The 19,280-nt window shown below is 46.3% G+C and overlaps 1 protein-coding gene across 2 annotated transcripts in view; it reads right to left on the reverse strand.

Annotated features, from left to right (window-relative positions):
* FGD1 (FYVE, RhoGEF and PH domain containing 1) overlaps positions 1–19,280 on the reverse strand; it is a 41,739-nt gene that overhangs the window by 9,370 nt on the left and 13,089 nt on the right. For both annotated transcript variants that reach the window (XM_027053543.2, XM_027053542.2), the window contains exons 2-8: positions 14,120–14,293; positions 13,634–13,811; positions 13,069–13,507; positions 11,684–11,773; positions 10,840–10,988; positions 9,391–9,547; positions 9,147–9,285 (exon numbers count right to left, since the gene is read on the reverse strand). In XM_027053543.2, the coding sequence (XP_026909344.1) occupies positions 9,147–9,285; positions 9,391–9,547; positions 10,840–10,988; positions 11,684–11,773; positions 13,069–13,507; positions 13,634–13,811; positions 14,120–14,293 (1,326 nt within the window). The remainder of the gene's footprint in view (positions 1–9,146; positions 9,286–9,390; positions 9,548–10,839; positions 10,989–11,683; positions 11,774–13,068; positions 13,508–13,633; positions 13,812–14,119; positions 14,294–19,280) is intronic.

Consider the following 19,280-nt stretch of genomic DNA (forward strand, 5'->3'; position numbering starts at 1 on the left):
AGGTCAAATGGGAGACTAGCAGAGAAGAGGCTCTTGGGGGTTTCTTTGCTCCCTGAATACCTCCTCCTGGCCTGACCACATCCTTCCCATCCCAGAAAGCACCAGCCTCAAAGAGGTCTATAGCAACATCACTTAAAATCAGAAAATGCCACAATAGCAGAATCACAGTGCATGGAATAACTGGCAGTGAATAAAATGAAAGCTTAACAGGATTATTTTTGCCATTAAAAATAACAACAATAATAATTACATATGTAACTGGAAAGAAACATATCCATGTTAAACAAATTGTCTCTGGATGGTGGGACTATGGGTGGTTTTATTGTGTTCTTTAGATTTTTCTGTTTTTCCATATTTTTGACAAAGAACATGTACTACTTTTATAACCAGGAAAAAGTCATATAAAGAAAGAAAATGATGAGCCTACTCTTTGTCTCAATAATTCAGATTATAGGAATCTCTACCAAGAAAATACACATTCTAATCAACAAAACTGATAACCCCCTAGCCAGACTCCTCAAAAAGAAGGGGAAAGGACTCAAATAAACAAAATCACAAATGAGAGAGGAGAAATAACAACCAACACCACAGAAATACAAACAATTATAAGAGAATATAATGAAAAACTATATGTCAACAATTTGGACAACCTAGAAGAAATGGATAAATTCCCAGAAACATATAACTTACCAAAAATGAAGGAGGAAGATATAGAAGATATGAACAGACTGATTATTAGCAAGGAAATTGAATTGGTAATCAAAAAGCTCCCAACAAACAAAAGTGCAGGACCATAATGGCTTCATAGGCAAATTCTACCAAACATTTAAAGAAGAGCTAATATCTAGTCTTAAACTATTCCAAAAAAAATTGAAGAGGAAGGAAAACTTACAAATTCATTCTATGAGGCCAGCATTACCCTGGTACCAAAACCAGATAAAGACACCACAAAAAACCAGAACTACAGGCCAATGTCTCTGTTGAACATAGATGCAAAACTCCTCAACAAAATACTAGCAAAATGAACCAAAAATACATTAAAAGAATCATTCACCACAGTCAAGTGGATTTATTTCCGGGATGCAAGGGTGGATCAATATTTGCAAATCAATCAACGTGGTACATTACAGTAACAGGAAACAGGATAAAAAACATCTGATCACTTAAATAGATGCAGAAGAAAAACATTTGACAAAGTACAACATCCATTCTTTTAAAAAAAATTTAATGTTTATTTTTGAGAGAGGGTGTGCACGCTCGAGTGGGGGAGGGGAAGAGAGAGGGAGATACAGAATCTGAAGCAGGCACCAGGCTCTGGGCTGTCAGCACAGAGCCCAACATGGGGCTCGAACTCACAAACCATGAGATCATGACCTGAGCCGAGGTTAGACGTTTAATTGAGCCACCCAGGTGCCCCCAATATTCATTCTTGATTAAAAACCCTCAACAAAGTAGGTTTAGAGGGAACATTACTCAACATAATGAAGACCATCTATGAAAAACCCACAGTAAACATCATACTCCATAAGGAAAAACTGAGAGTGTTTCCCCTAAGATCAGGAACAAGACAAGGATGCCCACTCTCTTCACTTCTACTCAACATAGTACTGAAGTCCTAGCCACAACAATCATACAACAGAAAGAAATAAAAGGCATTAAAATTGGTAAGGAAGCAATAAACTTTTCACCATTTGCAGATAACATGATACTACATCTAGAAAATGCTAAAGACTCCACCAAAAAAGTACTAGAACTGACAAATCAATAAAGCCACAGGATACAAAATCAATGTATAGAAATCTGTTGTATTTCTATATACTAATAATGAAGAAGCAGAAAGAGAAATTAAGAAAACAATTCCATTTACAATTGCACCAAAAATAATAAAGTACCTAAGAATAAACTTAACCAAAGAAGTGAAAGACCTGTACTCTGAAAACTTTTATAGTATTTTATACACTGATGAAAGAAAGTGAACACAACACAAATAAATGGAAAGACATTCCATGCTCATGAATTGGAAGAACAAATATTGTTTAAATGGCTATACTACCCAAAGCAATCTGTACATTTAATGCAATCCCTATCAAAATACCACCAGCATTTCTCAGAGTTAGAACAAACAATTCTAAATATGTATGGCACCACAAAAGACCCCAAATAGCTAAAGCAATCTTGAAAAAGAAAAACAAAATGGAGGTATCACAATTCCAGACTTCAAATTATATGACCAACCTGTAGTAATCAAAACAATATGGTACTGGCACAAAAATAGACACATAGATCAATGGAACAGAATAGAAAACCCAAAATAAATCCACAATTAAATGGTCAGTTAATCTTTGACCAAAGCAGGAAAGAATATGCAATCGGAAAAAGACAGTCTCTTCAACAAATGGTGTTGGGAAAACTGAACAGCCACATGCAAAAGAATGAAACTGGACAATTTTCTTACACCATACACAAGAATAAGTTCAAAATGGAGTAAAGACTTAATGGGAGACCTGAAACCGTAAAAATCCTGGAAGAGAGCATAGGAAGTAATTTCTCTGACATTGGCCATAGCAACTTCTTACTAGATATGTCTCCTGAGGTAAGGGAAGCAAAAACAAAAATAAACTATTGGGACTACATCAAAACAAAAAGCTTCTACACAGCAAAGGAAACAATCAACAAAACTAAAATACAATTTACTGAATGAAAGAAGATATTTGCAAATTACATCTTTGTAAAAGGGTTAGTATCTAAAATATATAAAGAACTGATACAACTCAATACCTCAAAACCAAATGATCTAATTAAAAAATGGGCAGAAGACATGAACAGACATTTCTCCAAAGAAGACATAAAGATGGCCAATAAACATATGAAAAGATGCTGAAATCACTGATCATCAAGGAAATGCAAATTAAAACCACAATGAGATACCACCTCACACTTTTCCAGAATGACTAAAATCAAAACACAAGAAATTGGTGAGGAGGTAGGAAAAAATAACCCTTGTGCACTGTTGGTGGAAATGCAAACTGGTGCAGCTATTGTGGAAAACAATATGGAGGTTCCTCAAAAAGTTAAAAATAGAACTACCCTATGATCCAGTAAGTGCACTACTAGGTGCTTACCCAAAAAATACAAAAACACCAATTCAAAGGGATACATGCATGCCAATGTTTATAGCAGCATTATTTACAATAGCCAAATTATGAAGGTGGCCCAAGTGTCCATTAATAAATGAATCGATAAAGATGTGGTATTTATATATAATGGAATATTATTCATCCATAAAAAAGAATGAAATCTTGCCATTTGCAATGACATAGATGGAGGTAGAGGGTGTAATACTAAATGAAATAAGTGAAGCAGAGAAAGACAAATATCTTATGATTTCACTCATATGTGGAATTTAAGTAACAAAACAAATAAGCAGAGGGAAAAAATAAGAGAGAGACAAATCAAGAAACAGACTTCTAATGATATAGAACAAACTGATGGTTACTTTAGGGTGAGGGATGGGTTATATAGGTAATCAGGATTAAGGAGTGCACTTGTTTTGATGAGTACTTGTTTTGAGTGATGTATAAAATTGCTGAATCACTATATTGTACACCTGAAATTAATATAACACTGTATGTTAACTATACTAGAATTAAAATAAAAATTCAATAAAAAATACATGTTCTATGTACAAATACACTTTCATTGCAGTGATTTTTACAACAGTGTCAACCGGAAAGAAAAATGTCCAACTGTAGGGGTTCAGTTAAATAAATTTATGTGCATTCATATAGTGGAATACTAAACAACCTTTACAAATAATGCTTATAATTTGTCAAATGCTCAGGATATTTTAAGAAAAGGATAACAACTTGTATATACTGTGTGATCTTGATTTTGCAAAATATATGTGTATAAAAAACACCAGGAAGAATATATTTCAAAATGTTCATCATGCTTATTCCCTGGGGGCTTTTATCACAGGTGATCTTTTTCCCTACCTTTTTTGTCTTTCCTATAATTTCCATATTTCCTACAGTGACCAGGAATCATCAGGAAAAAAAAAAAAACTTGGAATAAGTCCCTACACATCCCCATACAGTAACGAATCCTACTAGTGCTTGAGGGCCTGCGATAGCTGTATTGCACTCCACTCTTGTCTGTATGGTGCTGGATTTTCCCACTAAAATATACCTGTGATGGAGGAGTACACGTGCATCTGAAGAGGCAAACCAAGTCTTGGTTTTCTAGGAAGCTCTCCCTCCATGACCAAGTCTTGGTGCTCAAGATCCGTAGCCCTTGTCAGGCCTTTCAGGAGTCTCTCATCTCCAACCCCTCTTCCACCCTGGCTGCCAGAGGGTCTTTCTGACATACAGCTTGTTGTCACTCTTCTGCTTAAATCTGTCAATGGCTCCCCTATATTTGCAGGGTAAAGACCCAGCCATTTAGCCTGGCATTGAAAGCCCTGGAGATCTTACTTCTGCTGACCTCTCCAACTTTCTCCACTTGCACCTCCCTAAACATGTCCTGTCTTGCCACTCAGTCTTCTGGATTCAGCTTGCCTCCTCCAGTAAACCCGCTCTGAGTTCCCAGGCTGGGTTGGGACCCTGTCTGGCTTCCCACATTCCTCTTTGCTCCCCTCTGTCCTACTAGTCACACTGCATATTCATAATGCATTTACAAATCTTCATCCCTTAGTAGACTAGGAGCTTCCAAGGATGGGGCCAGAGTCCTTCCACTCTCTCCAGGCCTTCCCAACAGATGCTTTGCATAAATTAGCTCCTTTCAATCCCCACAACAACTCTGTAAGATAGGTGTGATTGTGCCCTGTTTGTCCAAAATGAGGAAACAGAGAGAAGAGGTGGTGGCCTTAGGTTGTCTACCTGGGAAGCAGCTGAGTTGACATCAGAGCTGGAGCTGCTCTGCCATCTGCCCTTTCTCCCACACATTCTGCATCTCCCCCACCCCAGGGCAGGGAGCATGTCGGGTGGAAGAAGTAGGAGGTACCCAGGGAAGGGAGAATAAGACTCTGGCAAGCTGTGGGCATACAAGCTTAGACCTGCGCAGGCCATTGGGCTAAGACTAGAGGCTTTGGTATCAGGAACTCGGTCTGGAGATGTCTTATATGGAGTCCAAACTGACATTTCCAGGGGTCCAGTGTGTGTAGGCTCTGTCTGGGGGTTCAGTGTGGGGATGTCAGCCTAGGATTTCATTTGGGGGGTCCAAGTCTAGGGAGTGCAGTTTGGGGAGCTCAGTGTAGGGGCTTGGTCTGGAAGCTATGGTGGGGCTTTGGCAGTCTGGGTTTGGAGTTCAGTCTTGGGCTCAGGGTAGGCAGCCCAGGCCAGCAGTTTCAGTTGGCCTGATTTGAGAAACCCAGTCTAGGGTCCAGATTCCAGAGTTCAGTCTGGGAAGCAGAAAGTGGGGGAGTCAGTCTAGGGAACCAGAGATATGATTCATTGGGGCTTAGACCTTGAGGCACTTTCTGGGGCTCTACCTGGGGATTTTAGTCTGAGGGGTAAAAAGTTAGGAGGTTAGCTTAAGATCTTGGCCCGGGTAACTTAGTGAGCATATCTTAGACTGGCTTTCAGAGATTTTCATTTTGAGTGGCTCCAGAAAACTGGACTGGGAAGTTCTTTCAGTGTGTGTGTGGGTTCATCTTTGGGCTTAGTTTGGGGAGCTCAGTTGGGCTCAAGCTCTGAGGTTCATTCTGGGGGCTCATATAGGGTTGAAATTGGTACAAAACAGGAACCTAAGTTAGGTGAACTTGATCTGGGGCTGACTTTATGGGCATTCAGTATGGAAGGCATCAGTCAGGGCATTCAGTAATAAAAACTGCCAACATTTATTGAGACTTTGCCATGTGCTAAGCACTGTGCTAACAGCTTTACCTGGATTATCTCATTTATCCTCAAAACAACTCTATGAGAGAGGTATCATTATCATCCTCCTTCTACACATGAGAAAATTGAGGCTGAGCAGCTTGCCCAGAGACACATAGTTGGTAAAAAGAGGTCTATCTGGTGCCCAGTTTAGGAAGATTACACTGGCAACTCATTTGGGGGTTCAGTCCAGGGAGATCATTTGGGGAATTTCAGTTTGGAAATGTCATGCTAGGGATCCAGTGTGGAAATAAAGTCTCAGAACTCAGTCCTGGAAGCTCAATGTGGATATGTGATTCTGTAGAATTCATGGGCTCTGAGTGGAGAAATGAGACAGGAGGCTTCTTCTGGGGATCCCGCTGGAAGGTTATAAAGTGTGGAGACTCAGTGTGCCAGTGAGGTGTCCTTCTTGGGTCTCAGTAGGGGGCCCAGTCTGGAGACTTCATTCTGAAGGACTCAGCCTGGGAATCTCAATCTGTGAATCCAAGGCTGGGATGTAGAAAATGGGGGGCTGTCTGGGAGGAGTCAGTCTGGGAATTGAGACTGGGGAAGATCAGACTTGGAGCATGGGTCACATAATTTGGGGGAAAATCTAGCATTAATCTAAGGGCTCAGTGAAGGGGATAGAAAATAGGGGTCTTCAGTCTGGGGGATTTGGGTTAGGGAGAACACAATCTGGAGTTTCTGTTTAGAGCTGAGACTGGGCAGCTATTAAGCTCGGGGTTCCCTCTGGAGTTCACACTGGGGAACTGTAGAAATGCAGTCTGAGGGCTTGGTGGTCTTAGTCTGTGGCATGGATCAGTCTCTGACAAAAGAGTCTGTCTTTTGGGCTCAGGACAGAGGGACAGTAAATCGGGGATAAATATAGGGTGTCTCAGTCTGAGGGACAGTAAATAGGGGATTAATATAGGGTGCTAAGTTTGGCAATACCTGTTTATAGAATGGTGGCCCAGGAAGATCAGACTGGGAAGTTCTTCCCACAGGGGGAATCTCCCTGTGGGATCTCAGGTTGAGAGCTCTGACTGGGAACTTGCTCTCAGAGCTCAAGGTGGGGAGAACATTCTGGAGGCCCAGAACTTAGTTTGGGGAAACCAGGGTGGGGTTATATAACTGGGACCTCATACTGGATTCAGCCTGAGAGCTCAGGTTAGAGATGTCAGTCCATGGAACTACTCCCAGGGAATCAGTCTAGAAGGCTTTTTCTAGAGGTTCAGGTTATGTATCCCATTCCTGGCACTTCAGAGGGGCTCTCATTTGGGGAGAGGATTGAGGCACTTAGTCTGCAGATGTTTGTAGCATTTGGCTGTCAAACTTCCTAGGGTTCTAGCTCTTTCTAGAGGTCCAGGCTTGGTAGCAAAGTGTCCTGTCTGGTGGGATGGAGGGGGCTCAGTTTGGGAAGCAGGCACAGCAGTGGACAAAACTGTCTGCCCCTGACTCTTGGAGTTTCCAGGACCCCACACTTTCCTAACTTTACTCCTACCTTTAGGGCTGCTCCTTCTTAAGTCCTTTGCTGATTCCACCTCCCTCAGCTTTGTCCTTGGCCCCCATTTCTTCACTGTTTACATTCACTCTCTTGGTGATTGTGGCCAACCTCACAGCTTTGAATACTGTCTATGAGCCAGTGACATCCAAATCTCTCTTCCTGGGATTTGAGACTCATCTAACTGCCTAACTGGCAGCTCACTTTGAACATGCCCAAAATCGACCTCCTAAGCTCATCTTGAGAACCATCACCACTAACCAAAAATCTGCAAGTAATTTTTGACTCTTTCTCCCAAGCCTCACACCCATTACACCCTAGTTCTTTTGGTCCTGCTTCCAAATATAACATCCTGGATCCAACCATTTCTCACTGCTTTCACTGTTACTATCCTCATCCAAGCACTTTTCTCACTTAGATTATTACAAAGGCTTTATATTGGTCTCTCAGCTCCCTCTCTTGCTTCCCAAGTGATCCTGATCAAAATCTTCTCATGGCTAATCACTACACTCAGAATAAAATCCACCTCCTTATCCTGGCCTGTAAAGTCTCCAACCCTACTTCTACCATTCTACCCTCACTTGTCATGTTCAGGTCACACTGGCCCTCCTGCTTGTCCAGACATATGCAAGCTACTGCCCTCTTGCCCCTAGGAACTCGGCACCTGCTGTTGCTTCTGCCTGGAATATGCTCCTCCACAATCCACACATGGCTCCCTTCTTCTTGTCATTCAGGTATGACTCAAATATCTTCTATTCAGAGAAGCCACCCAAACTAAAGTAAGCCCCAAAGTCCCTATCATATCACCCTCTTAATCTCTGAATTACATTTAGCACCTTCTAATGTCCTCTTGTTTATTTGTCACTTCTGTTTATTGTCTATTTGCTGTCTTGTTCACTTCTGTATCCCCTGTGCCCATGACATGCACAGAACCAAGGTGTTCAGTAAGTAGCTGCTATATTAATGAAGGAAAGAAAGGAAATAATAGTCTGGGGAGAGAAAGTTGGGGAGATTCTGGGGATCACTCTTAGAGGTATGACCCTGGGGGGGGGGGTGGGCCTCATACTGGAGGAATCAGAATGAAATACTTTTCTAGTAGTTCAGTGTGTGAGGACTCAGTCTGAAGAGGGAGTATCTCAGCCTAGAGATCCAAATCTTGGAGGTAGAAAATATAGGGTTCAGTCTGGGGTGCTTAGTTCTGAAGAGGTGATTCTGTAGGGCTCTGATCAGACTTGGGAGGTTCTTTTGGGAGGTTCATTCTAGGTAGCGGCTGGTGACAGAGTAGAGCTCTAAATGTAGAGGATGGAAAGTCAGGATGGAAAGACAAATCTCTTCGTGGGGAGCTCAGCTGTGGAGATTCAGTAAAGAGGGCTTGGCTTGAGGGATCAGTCTGGGCTCCTGGCCTCGTAGCTCAGTCCCTGGGGGTTCAGACTCAGTTTCATTTTCGACTTGGCACAACTTCATTTCAGCATGAGTCTAGGGGTCAGCCTTGGGGTCTTGGCCTAGAAAACAGATGGCTTCCTCTAGGGGATCATTCTGGGCATGCTTTTCAAACTTTGGGGCTCCAGTTGGGGACTTTAGACTGGGGGACTCCTGAATGTTCTGTCTGGGTACTTAGGGAAAGATCTTGACCTGCAGGTTCATCCTGCGGTCTTACTCCAGAGCCTCGATGTGGGCCTTTCAGTTCGGAGAACCTGCTCTGGGATCTCAATTATGTGGCAATGGAAGGCTGACCCTGTGAGTTAAGTTTTGGGGGATGGGGTAGGGGGCAGGGCCCAGATGTGTGCACTCACTTTGGGCGTCCTTGCTGTCCGGGGAGCCATGGGGCAGCTTTAACAGATAGTCCTTGAGAAGCAGCTCATAGCGGGGAATGCGCTGCACAGGTTCCAGCATGTGGTGCTGCAATGTCAGGTTGCCACAGGCTTCCTCCTTCTGTGACAGGCAGAAGCAGAGGGACTCAGGCCTGGCAACAGACCTGTCACTGGGTCCCTGCAGACCTTTCCTCCCCAGTCTGCCCTATCCAGCTTCACTGCTTACCTGGACCTCGTGGATGATTACTTTAAACTGGGTGGAGCGCTCTGTCCAGGTGTTGACCAGCTCCACAGCCCGGTCAAAGTTCTTCACATACTCGCCATACATCTTGAGGAAGGGTGCCAGCTTCTGTAGGATGTCTCCGATGCGCGGGTAGCGGTCCCTGGGGTGGAAGCAGGGGCTGACATGGTCCTGCTGATCCTTGTCCCCCAGAATTCTCCCAGGGTTCTAGGTCTCTAGCCACAGGCAAGCTACTGTCATCTCATTCCTGGAAATCTACTTCTTAGCCAGTCTGCTCCTCTGGAATTGCTGCTTATGTTATAGGCCAGTTAGGCCAAAAGGCTCAGCTTGACCTGAGACATTGGCCCGGGCTACCACCTACCTCAACTCTGCCCTTTGCAAGTACCAGGAATAATATATTCTGGAATACCTGCCCGTACCTCACTGCAAGGGTCACTTCATACACTTATTACTGATTCTGTGCCCAGCCTTATGCTGGGTGATTCTGAAGACACAAATGAGTCATACTTAGCCAAGCCCTGACAGGGCCACTGTCTGATAGGTGAGGCAAAGTGAACAGGCCTAGTCATACTCTTCAGGAGTCACAGTCTGCTGAGGGACCTGGTCTTAGCCCTCACTGGTCACAGTCTCCTGGGGAATACACAAGAACCAGGTCTGGTCTATCCCTCAGGGGTAAAAGTCAGTTGGGGAGATGTAGGAACTGGCTTCCTTCCAGCCCTCCATGGTACAGTCTGGTGAGGGGGACACACTTTATCCTGTGGGTGTGGGGAACATGGAGATGATTTTTAAAAGGAAGTAACATGGTCTGATTGTTCAGGAAGACCATTATGGCAGGTAGACTCTAAAGGATGGATTGAAAGAGGAGATCCTGGTGGCTAGGAGACTGCCTATAAACTCTGCCCTTCTATCTCAGGACTCAGCTCAGGAATCACCTCTTCCTTGAATCCTTCTCTAACCCCAGACTAGGTTTGGTCCATTTGTCTGGATTCCTACAGCCTCCCATTCTCAGCTCTATCTTAGGTCTGATAAAAAACAACAGCTCATGTTGAGCGCTTATTATATACAGGATTCTGTTCTAAGCTCTCGACACGTGTCAACTCATTTAAATCCTTAAAACAACCCTATAAGGTAGGCTGTTATTATCCTCATTACATAGATGAGGAAACTGAACCACAATAATTTAAGAAACTTGCTTAATATCACAGAGCTAGCAAGTGGCAGAGCTGCAATTTGAACCCAGGCAATGTGGCTCCTAACCTCATACTCTTAAGGGCTGTGCTGTTACAATTTTCTGAGTCCTGGTCTATGTTTCATATTAGATTGGGAGGGCATAGAGGGAAGAACTTTGGTCTTATTCTCTTTGTGAAAGGCGGTAAGAGGAGAGGACAGGCAGGAGGAAAGGAAGGCAGACAGCCTAGATCTGGGGCCCCTCACCATTCCTCCATGCGCTTCTCTAGCTCAGGCAGCAGGAACTGCTGGTGGAAGCAATAGATGGAGCAGATGTTAGAGAAGATGCCATGGACAACATCAGCAGGGAAGGAACTGCGGTTCCGAGCTTCTTCCAGTAGCCGGGCACAGAACACCTGTGGGGCAGGCAGGAGTGTTCAGCGCAGCTGGGCCTGAGGCTTGGCTGGGGAAGGGGCAGTTTGTAGGTGAGGGCAGTGTTTGTGGGAAGCTCTGTGGAGCTTTGGGATCTGCATTGGTTTTGAGACTGAGGAGAGAGGGAATGGAGCTAGGCTTATATGTGGGGTTGGATTTCCGGTTATCAAGGTTAGGACCTGGAAGTAGGCACTGGGACAATGAGAAGTCAGGAGCAGGGTCAAGAATTAGGTTCAGGGTCAGATCCATTCATTTAACATATATTTGTGAATTCCTACTGTGTGCCAGGCACTGTTGTAGTGGCTGGTATAACATAGTGAGTAAAGCAAGCAAAAGTTCCTACCCTTAGGGATACTAGTGGATTTGGGGTCAGGAATACGGCCAGAATTAGAATGAAGTTCAGGGTCTGGTTTACAGCTGGGGTAAATTCAGGATCTAGGTCAGAGTTGCAGTCAGGGCTGATGTACCCACCCAAAGTTAGCAATGAGGGTTGGTACAAAGATTAAGTTTGGAGTCATAATAAAAATTGACTTCAGAGACAGGGTGGGGGTCAAGGTCAGAAAGGGGTCTTACCAACTCTAGATTGGTAATGGTAGGGTTGAGCTCAGGCCCTATTACTTCCTCCTTGGTACCCACCTACCAGGTCCTGGGGCCCTGGGATCCCTGAGGGGCCATTCACCTGATCCAGGAGATGGAGCCTGGAAACGTAGGCCTTCTCAGTTTGCAGGAGCTCATTGGCAATGTGGAACACCTTCTGCTGCACGGTCAACTGGAAAGGAGAAGAGGCAACCACTCATTTATCATCCTGTGCCCTAACCTTCACCCTCAGAATTCTCTGAAGAGCTCAAATGCTACTCTAAGCCCAGTGCTACCCTGGGATAATCCCAACCTGCATCTCTAGACCCATAGCCTCCCAACTTCATCCCTGACTCCCCAGTGTACCATAAAGGCCACTCCTCAATTCTGGTGATATGCACTCTCTCACTCGGCCACTCATGCACCCAGTCATCTGCTCTCTTTATCCATTTAGAATAGTGCAGTGGTTAATTATGTGGGCCAGGAAGTCAGACTTCCTGGGTTCAGATCCTACCTCTGTCATTCATTAGCTTGCATAAGTTGTGTAACTGCTCAGTATCTAAGTCTTCTCATCTACATACACTGATAGTAATAGGACTTAAGTTCATTTGCAATTGAGATAATTTAATGATTTAATATAAGTAAAACATAGAAGACCACAAATTAAGTAGTCTATACATGTTATTTATTCACTCACTCAGTTCACTGTCAGCAAAGGCTTGCTGAGTCCCTGGAATGTGAAGAAAACATGAAAGTACCAGAATGTATAAAACTCATTGCCTGTTGGCCCAGTTTCCAATCCATTGGACACATACTTGCTGAGTCCCTGGCCTCAGGCCCTATATTTGCGCTGGCTTCTGGTGAAGAAGTTGTTCTGGCTACAACCTAACTTAAGTGCAAGGATGCCTCTGAAAGCAGCCTTAGGCTGCGGGGGCACAGAAACAATTTCCTGCTGCCAAGAGCCTTCATTGCCACAGCCCCAGGTCGTTTGGACAGGAGGGGCTCTAGCTCTTGTGCCCCTCTGGAGGCCAGCTTCCAGGAAGTCTCTGGATATGAGAGACTTTCCATTTTACAAATAAGGAAACTGAGGCTTGTGGTAGGGGAGTGGAGATTTGCCCAATGTCACATAGCTACTGAGTCTTAGGATTTTCCAGCTGGAACAGGACTGTAAGGATCCCCAACCAGGATGCTCATCTTCAAGATGGAAAAACTGAGGTCCAGCTAGTAGTTCTCTGATAAAGGTAGAACAATTTTCTTGGTAGTCATTTGGAACTGTGCATGGTCATGTTGGTAGTTACAGTGAAGGACTGGGGGGATGAAATATGGGTTTGCTACCGATATTTAGTACCAGGAAACCAGGGAAGCCGAACATTCTAAGTGGAAACAATGCTGTTTTGAGAAATAATGAGCTGGGGAAGAACCAAGTGTAAAAGCCAGGCTCCTGGTTTTTCCACACAGTCCTGCCATTTGGTGAGCATGGGTCAGTACCTCCACAGACTCCTGTCTCTCCATTGGGGGCACTGGGATTTCTCTGTCCTTCTCATCCTCCTCCTCGTCGTCCTCCTCTTCCAGGTCACTATCAACCTCCTGGGAGCCGGGCCGGTGGGGGTCAGCCAAAGCAACAGGGACACTGGCTAGGGCAGAGGGCCCAGGACACAGACTATGGCTCGGGGGCCCATCATCACTGACGAAGCAGGTCTCCTCACTGTTGGATGGCGAGCTGATGCTGTCAATGCCGCTGTCCCGGTTGGGCACCTTCTCGCCATCCCGGGGCCCAGGAGCCAGCAGGAACAGGCAGCGGGAGGCCTCGCTCTCAGGAAGCTGGGGCACTGGTGGCTGTGGGAGTGGCTGTGGCAACATGGCTGGCTCTGTGGGACCTGGGCTGGGGCCAGGGGCTGGCCTATCCGAGGCGACAATCACAGGCTCTCTGAGGTGGGTGGTGGACACACATGGAGGCAGGGTATGAGCTTGGCTGAGAGTCCTGTCTTAAAGCTGTCCTTCTTGTCCCAGGCCCACCCTCACCCCCACAGGGTCCTCCAGGGATCAGACTCACCTTTCAAATTTTTCAATCAGTGAGGATACCGCCGCAGAACTTGGACTGGCCTCCACCCTAGGGGCCAGGCCCTTTGCCACTCGGGGGTCTGCAGGCAGAGGGCGTGATGGTGGAGGGGGAATGGGCTCAGGTGGGGGGGGCATCCGGGGCATCTGCAGGTAGCTGGGCTTTGGGGGGACTGGAGAAATTGACAGGGAAAAGAGAGAGGGGAGATCCCAATGAGCTGAGTTTGGAGGTGGCTGTCATAGTCAGGCCACAAGGCCCTCCACAAACTCCTAGTCTGCACCTTTGCCCAAGGTAGGTACAGAGCAGGCCTGAGGCAAGATGCCAGTATGTATGCATTAGCCCCAGGCTACAGCCCTTGGCTCCTAGACCATGATGCTTCCTATCCTTCTAACAAGCCCTTTCCTCTGACACTGGCCAACCTTTCCCTTCCATTGTCTCCTCCCCCGGGCCATTTCTCTGCCCCTCTCTGGAACCACTTACCTTGTGGCTTTGGGCCTGGTGTCCGCTTCAGTGGTGAGGGACGCTGAGTGGGGGTTTCAGTAGGGGGGCCAGGGTCTGAGCGAAGCCGCTGGGGACCTTCTGGATGAGGTTCAAGGCTCTGCCCAGGGTCAAGGGACAAACTTTTAACCAGGATACGGTTTCCTTGGTGCAGCCCTGCAGAAAAGGAGAACCTGGGTGTGAAGCGATTGATGTTATCCCAAAGGAGCCGGGGACTTGTATGTCTTAGCAGGTATTGGGGTATTGGGTTTCCCTGAGCCCCTTTCCTGGGCACACTGTCTTTCTGGGAAGCCCCTACCACAGCCCTCAGATGGGGATCCAGACCCAGGGCTGTGGCTGGCTGTTTTCATCAATAGACAAGAGTTCTTTGTGATCCGTACATTGATTCCTTGTATGTTAGCAGGCATTATTACTAGGGAGTTTAACCAGGCTAGGGGTGGGTACGAGCACCCTACAATTTGTGTATGTGTTTTCAGCCCTTGTTTATATAGCCACAGTAAGTATGCTGAGCTAAACTGTTCTTCACCCTTTTTCTTAAGGTCCTGAGAATATCTGGATTTCCTTGTCTACAATTTTATACATCTGAGCATGCTATGACAAAATTGTATTTCATGAGCAAAAGTTTTGCTTCTTAAAATCCCAGCCTCTCACTAATCTGTACTACCCTCTTCTGCTTCCACACACATGCACAACCACACACACAGAACCCAGCATTCAGGTCACAGGAACAGCTTTAAAACAGTGGGCAACAAATTCAGAAAAAGGGAGGTCTTTTTTGTACTTTCCCTCTTCCCTCACTGTGGACTCCCTAAATCCACCTCTGTCTTTGGCCCTAGGGAAGATGATGGTTACTTTTGGGAGGGAAGATTCCACCTGGGAGACAATGAGGGACCATCCAGGATGACATGTCCCAAGGGAAGGAGTATGGGGCTCAGGTGGGCCTGGCTAGTCAGGGAGTTATAGAGGGTCTCATATGACAGAGAATTCAGTGTGGGGGTGGAGTGGGGGGGCTGGGCAGAGCATAGAGGGCAAGCCCCTGTGGCAGGCTGAGGAGACAGGTGACCATCCTGTGGACAGAGAAAGCCATGAAAGGCCACAGTGTAGGAAAGGGTGCCGGCAAACAGGTGTGAGGACAAGAGAGTGAGTGGCAGTCAAGAGCTCCCACCCACACACAGTGTTGGTTTTGCTGTGCCACAGCGACATAGCCTCTCACAGCCACAGGGTCTCTTATCCTGTGTTATATAGTCTCACAAATCACCAGTCACAAAAAGGTCTACTCAATTACAGAGACACACGGTGTTATTGAGACTGTTTCATACAACTGTTGGGTCTAAAAGCCTGGTCACACACAGTCACAAAGACCCACAGTCACAACCTCACATATTATCACACAGCGCCACAGTATCATGTACACCCAGCAAACACAGTCATGCACGGTCACAAAGAAAATCACACAGTGGCAAGCCTCTCATTTTATACAGTTTCATACAATAATTTCCCAACCACTTACCATCATATATACTCCTCAAATATGGTTACACTGAGTCACAAAGATATACAGTGTAATTTATACTGTGTCTCACAATTGCAGGACCACAGAGTGTGACACATGCCATAATATGGTGTCACAGGTTCACACAGTCATCAAGACTATAGCCATGCAGGGTTATTATACCATGTTAGATACTGCCTCACACAATGGGATAACATCACAAAGTCACACACCACCATGTACCCAGAAACACAGATACACAATCACAGACATGTGCCCTAATTTACTATGTCATACTCATGAAACAAACATGTCCATGGTGTCTTTGAGTCTTAGGGGCTCAGGCATATATAAACACCTGAAATTTGGTCTAAGACTACTGGTCTAAGTGGTCATGGTGTTACACGTACCCTCTGCTGCAAAAACATACAGCTATAACATTCAGAGACAACCTACAGGGTCACATGGGCAAAAGGAGCCACAGGAATTTTGGGTATCCCAGTCCTGGAAGGAAGGAATAGCCCAAACTATAGTGTTCCAGCAGCTTCCCTGGGCCCTGGGCCCTACTCTGGCCACAGGCTAGCAAGGTAGGCCCCAGGGGACTCCAGCCATTGTCACCTCACAATCCTGAAGGAACATGGTGCCCCAGGCCCCTGGCCAAGCCCCACTCTTCCACCCAGTACCTTGCCTTGGGTGCAGTGTCCTCACTTCCTTTCTCACTTGAACAGGCAGGGCCCTGACTGGGAGGGAGGAGGTGCTCCTCTCAGCTCAGCTGGGCAGTGTACCCTGCCCTGTTCAGCACATCCTGGCCTGGTCCTGCCCTGCCAACCCCCCTGGGCGTGGGGTTGAAGAGGATGAATCACTTGGAGGACGGCACATGAGGAAACACAGTTCGAGAGACAAATGGCCAGAGAAAGTGAGAGACAGGGTAGCTGAAAGGGCCAGAGATCTAGCAAGCAAAGCCAGGCACCCCATTGTGCAGAGACATCCCCCCTCAAAGACACACATAGGTTCCAGGGTTTCAGGTGCCCCTTGTTTGCCTCCTCAGGGCTCCACCTGGCCCTGTCTCCACACCTGAAAGCAGGCAGGCCTCCAGAGGTGAGCTCTCCCTACCCAGTCTGTACAGAGCAGCTGGGGGCCCTCTGGCTGGGCTTCTCTCTCTTTGCTCCACTGCTTGTCCTGGTGGTAGGGTAACTATACCATTCTTTGTGGCCGTGCTCTGGCCCATTCTCTAATCCCTTCTCATCCACCTCACCTGGGAGCCCACCAATGGACCTGCCTCTCCTTTCTTTCTGCCTCCTTGTAAGCAGCCCTGCAGAATGGGAGGCTGGATAAAATTCAAATATTCTGGGACACTCTGGATTCCTAGGAGAGAGAGACAGGGACTGTGAGCTCAGTTTCTAAGTAGATGAAGGCAGAGAGACAGGCAACGACTTGTCCAAGGTCACATAGCAAGTCAATGGCAGAGTTTCAGCAGACTGGTCCTGAGTTGGACTCCTTTCTTAATCTTGCTCTCCAAGGGAAGCTGGAAAAGAGGGGAAGTAGGAGGGGCAGGGGTATACCCCAGTGCTTCAGAAAGTTGTGAGCTGCAGTGTGGCTAGTGAGCACAATATCTCTACACCCACCTGTAGGGAGATGACAGTGGGGTTCCAGTTCAGGAGCCAAGGCCCGGCCAAGAACCAGCTGAAGCTCCACTGAAGGAAGAAGGTTCAAGATCCCTCCCTCTCCCATTTCAGTGCTCCTCATTCCTGTCCCTCTGCCTACATTTCCCTGTCTCCTCCTATGTTTTCCCTCAATGGTCCCCTTGTCCCATCTTGCTCCCTCCAAGTGGGTAGATGGACCTCCAGCTCAGGTCATGCCACTTACCTGCACAAGAACCTTCTGTGACTTCCCACTGCCCATGGGGAAAATAGGAACTTCTCAGCTAGGCCTCCATGGCACTTCACAACCCTATTGAACTCTCTGGCTTCTCTAGGCTTAGTTCAGTTCCCTGAATATTTCTGAGCCCTGCTCTGAGCCCAAGTAGATGCAGTGCTGAGGGATGTGAAAAATCCCATCTCTGTCCCTGGGGAGCTCCCAAGGGATGCCTTCTCCTTTCCTGGATACCAAAGCCCTTCCCACTGTCCCATCCCATCCCCACCTGGCTAGATCCTGCATTGGTTTTCTCCAGCCCATTTTTTATAGTTGACAATCCACAGCATTGTCTCTCTCTCACACACACACACTTACACCTACACATCTGACAAAGTCCTCCACCAGAACTGCCTCCTCTACCACTGGGTTTACCAGAGTCCTGAGTGCCCATTAGAGCAGAGGCCACAAAGCCTCCCCACCCCACCCCCTGCAGAAAGTCATACCACCAAACCTTATAATACTTTGTGAAAATGTACCCAGTAGACATATTGACAATGCACAGCCCTCGAGGACCTAGTGAGAGCTGCAGAGTTGTTCACATGTCCACATGCAATGTGCTTGGTGCATTGTGCTCACACACAATCATTGCTGCCATTCTGGCATCTCTTGTCACTGACCAGAAGCACACCCTGGGCACCCCAGGAGTTCAGGGCACTGTCCCAGCTCTGCTGTGGGGGTGTGCAGTCCCAACAGGCCCTCAGCAGGCCAAAAGGTAATCTTGATCTTAACCCTCAGGGAGCTCCCAATCTCAAAGACAAGAGAGTCTCATTCAGGAAAAGCTAAGGTAGAGCTTAGGAAGTACAAGGGGGGTCAGCATGTTAGGACTGGGGAATCTCAGGGGAGGGAAAGGCCAGGGACAGGGTGACCAGATAAAATACACAATGCCCAGTTAAATTTGAATTTCAGATGAACAATGAATAATTTCTTAGTATAAGCATGTCTCATGAATACTTATACTAAAAATTTATTATGCTATACTAAAAACTTATTTGTTGTATATCTGAAATTCAAATCTACCCATACTTTATTTGAGCAAATTTTAGCAACCTTAGTCAAGGAAGGCTTAGAGTGAATGAGGCAGAGCAAGGCCTCTGAGGTGGCACCTGGCAACCAGGGCCCCCTAGTCTCTTGTCCATTTAAGCCTCAGGCAAGTTGTGGGCTCTACCCAATTTCCCTGCAATAGGCACCTGAATGCTCATGACAGCGACATTATTTCTGGGATAACCTTTAATCTGGTCTTATTTATTAAAAAACAAGGTCAATCATTTAAAACCCATGGTATGTGACTATTCCAAAGAGGGGTGGCATGACAGCGTGCACTGACTAGACTGTGTGGGTGGAGGTGTTGTGGCACCTTAATTAGGAAGAGCTGGTTTAGAAGTCATACAGACAGACCCTGGTTAAATCCCAACATCCCCACTTACTAGTTGCGTGACCATGGGCAAGCCTCTCTATCTATCTGAACCTAGTTTACTTATCTGGATAATTGGATAGTAATCACAGCCCCTGGTTTGGGGGAGTCCATGAAACAAAGAGGGAAAGAGCATATTGCCCCCACTCACACAGCAATGTGAGTTAAACTTGAAAGCCAACAGAACTGCACATCCACAAAGACACAAAACTATGCACACAGATACATAAAACCACAGGCCACAGGCTGCAACCCAACACAAAGCTGTTGATACACCAAGAAACATGAGCAAACCCAGCCAGAGATGGACACAGAATCCAGCCCCG

This window comes from Acinonyx jubatus, chromosome X (genome assembly GCF_027475565.1).
Source record: "Acinonyx jubatus isolate Ajub_Pintada_27869175 chromosome X, VMU_Ajub_asm_v1.0, whole genome shotgun sequence".
Taxonomy (NCBI): Eukaryota; Metazoa; Chordata; class Mammalia; order Carnivora; family Felidae; genus Acinonyx; species Acinonyx jubatus.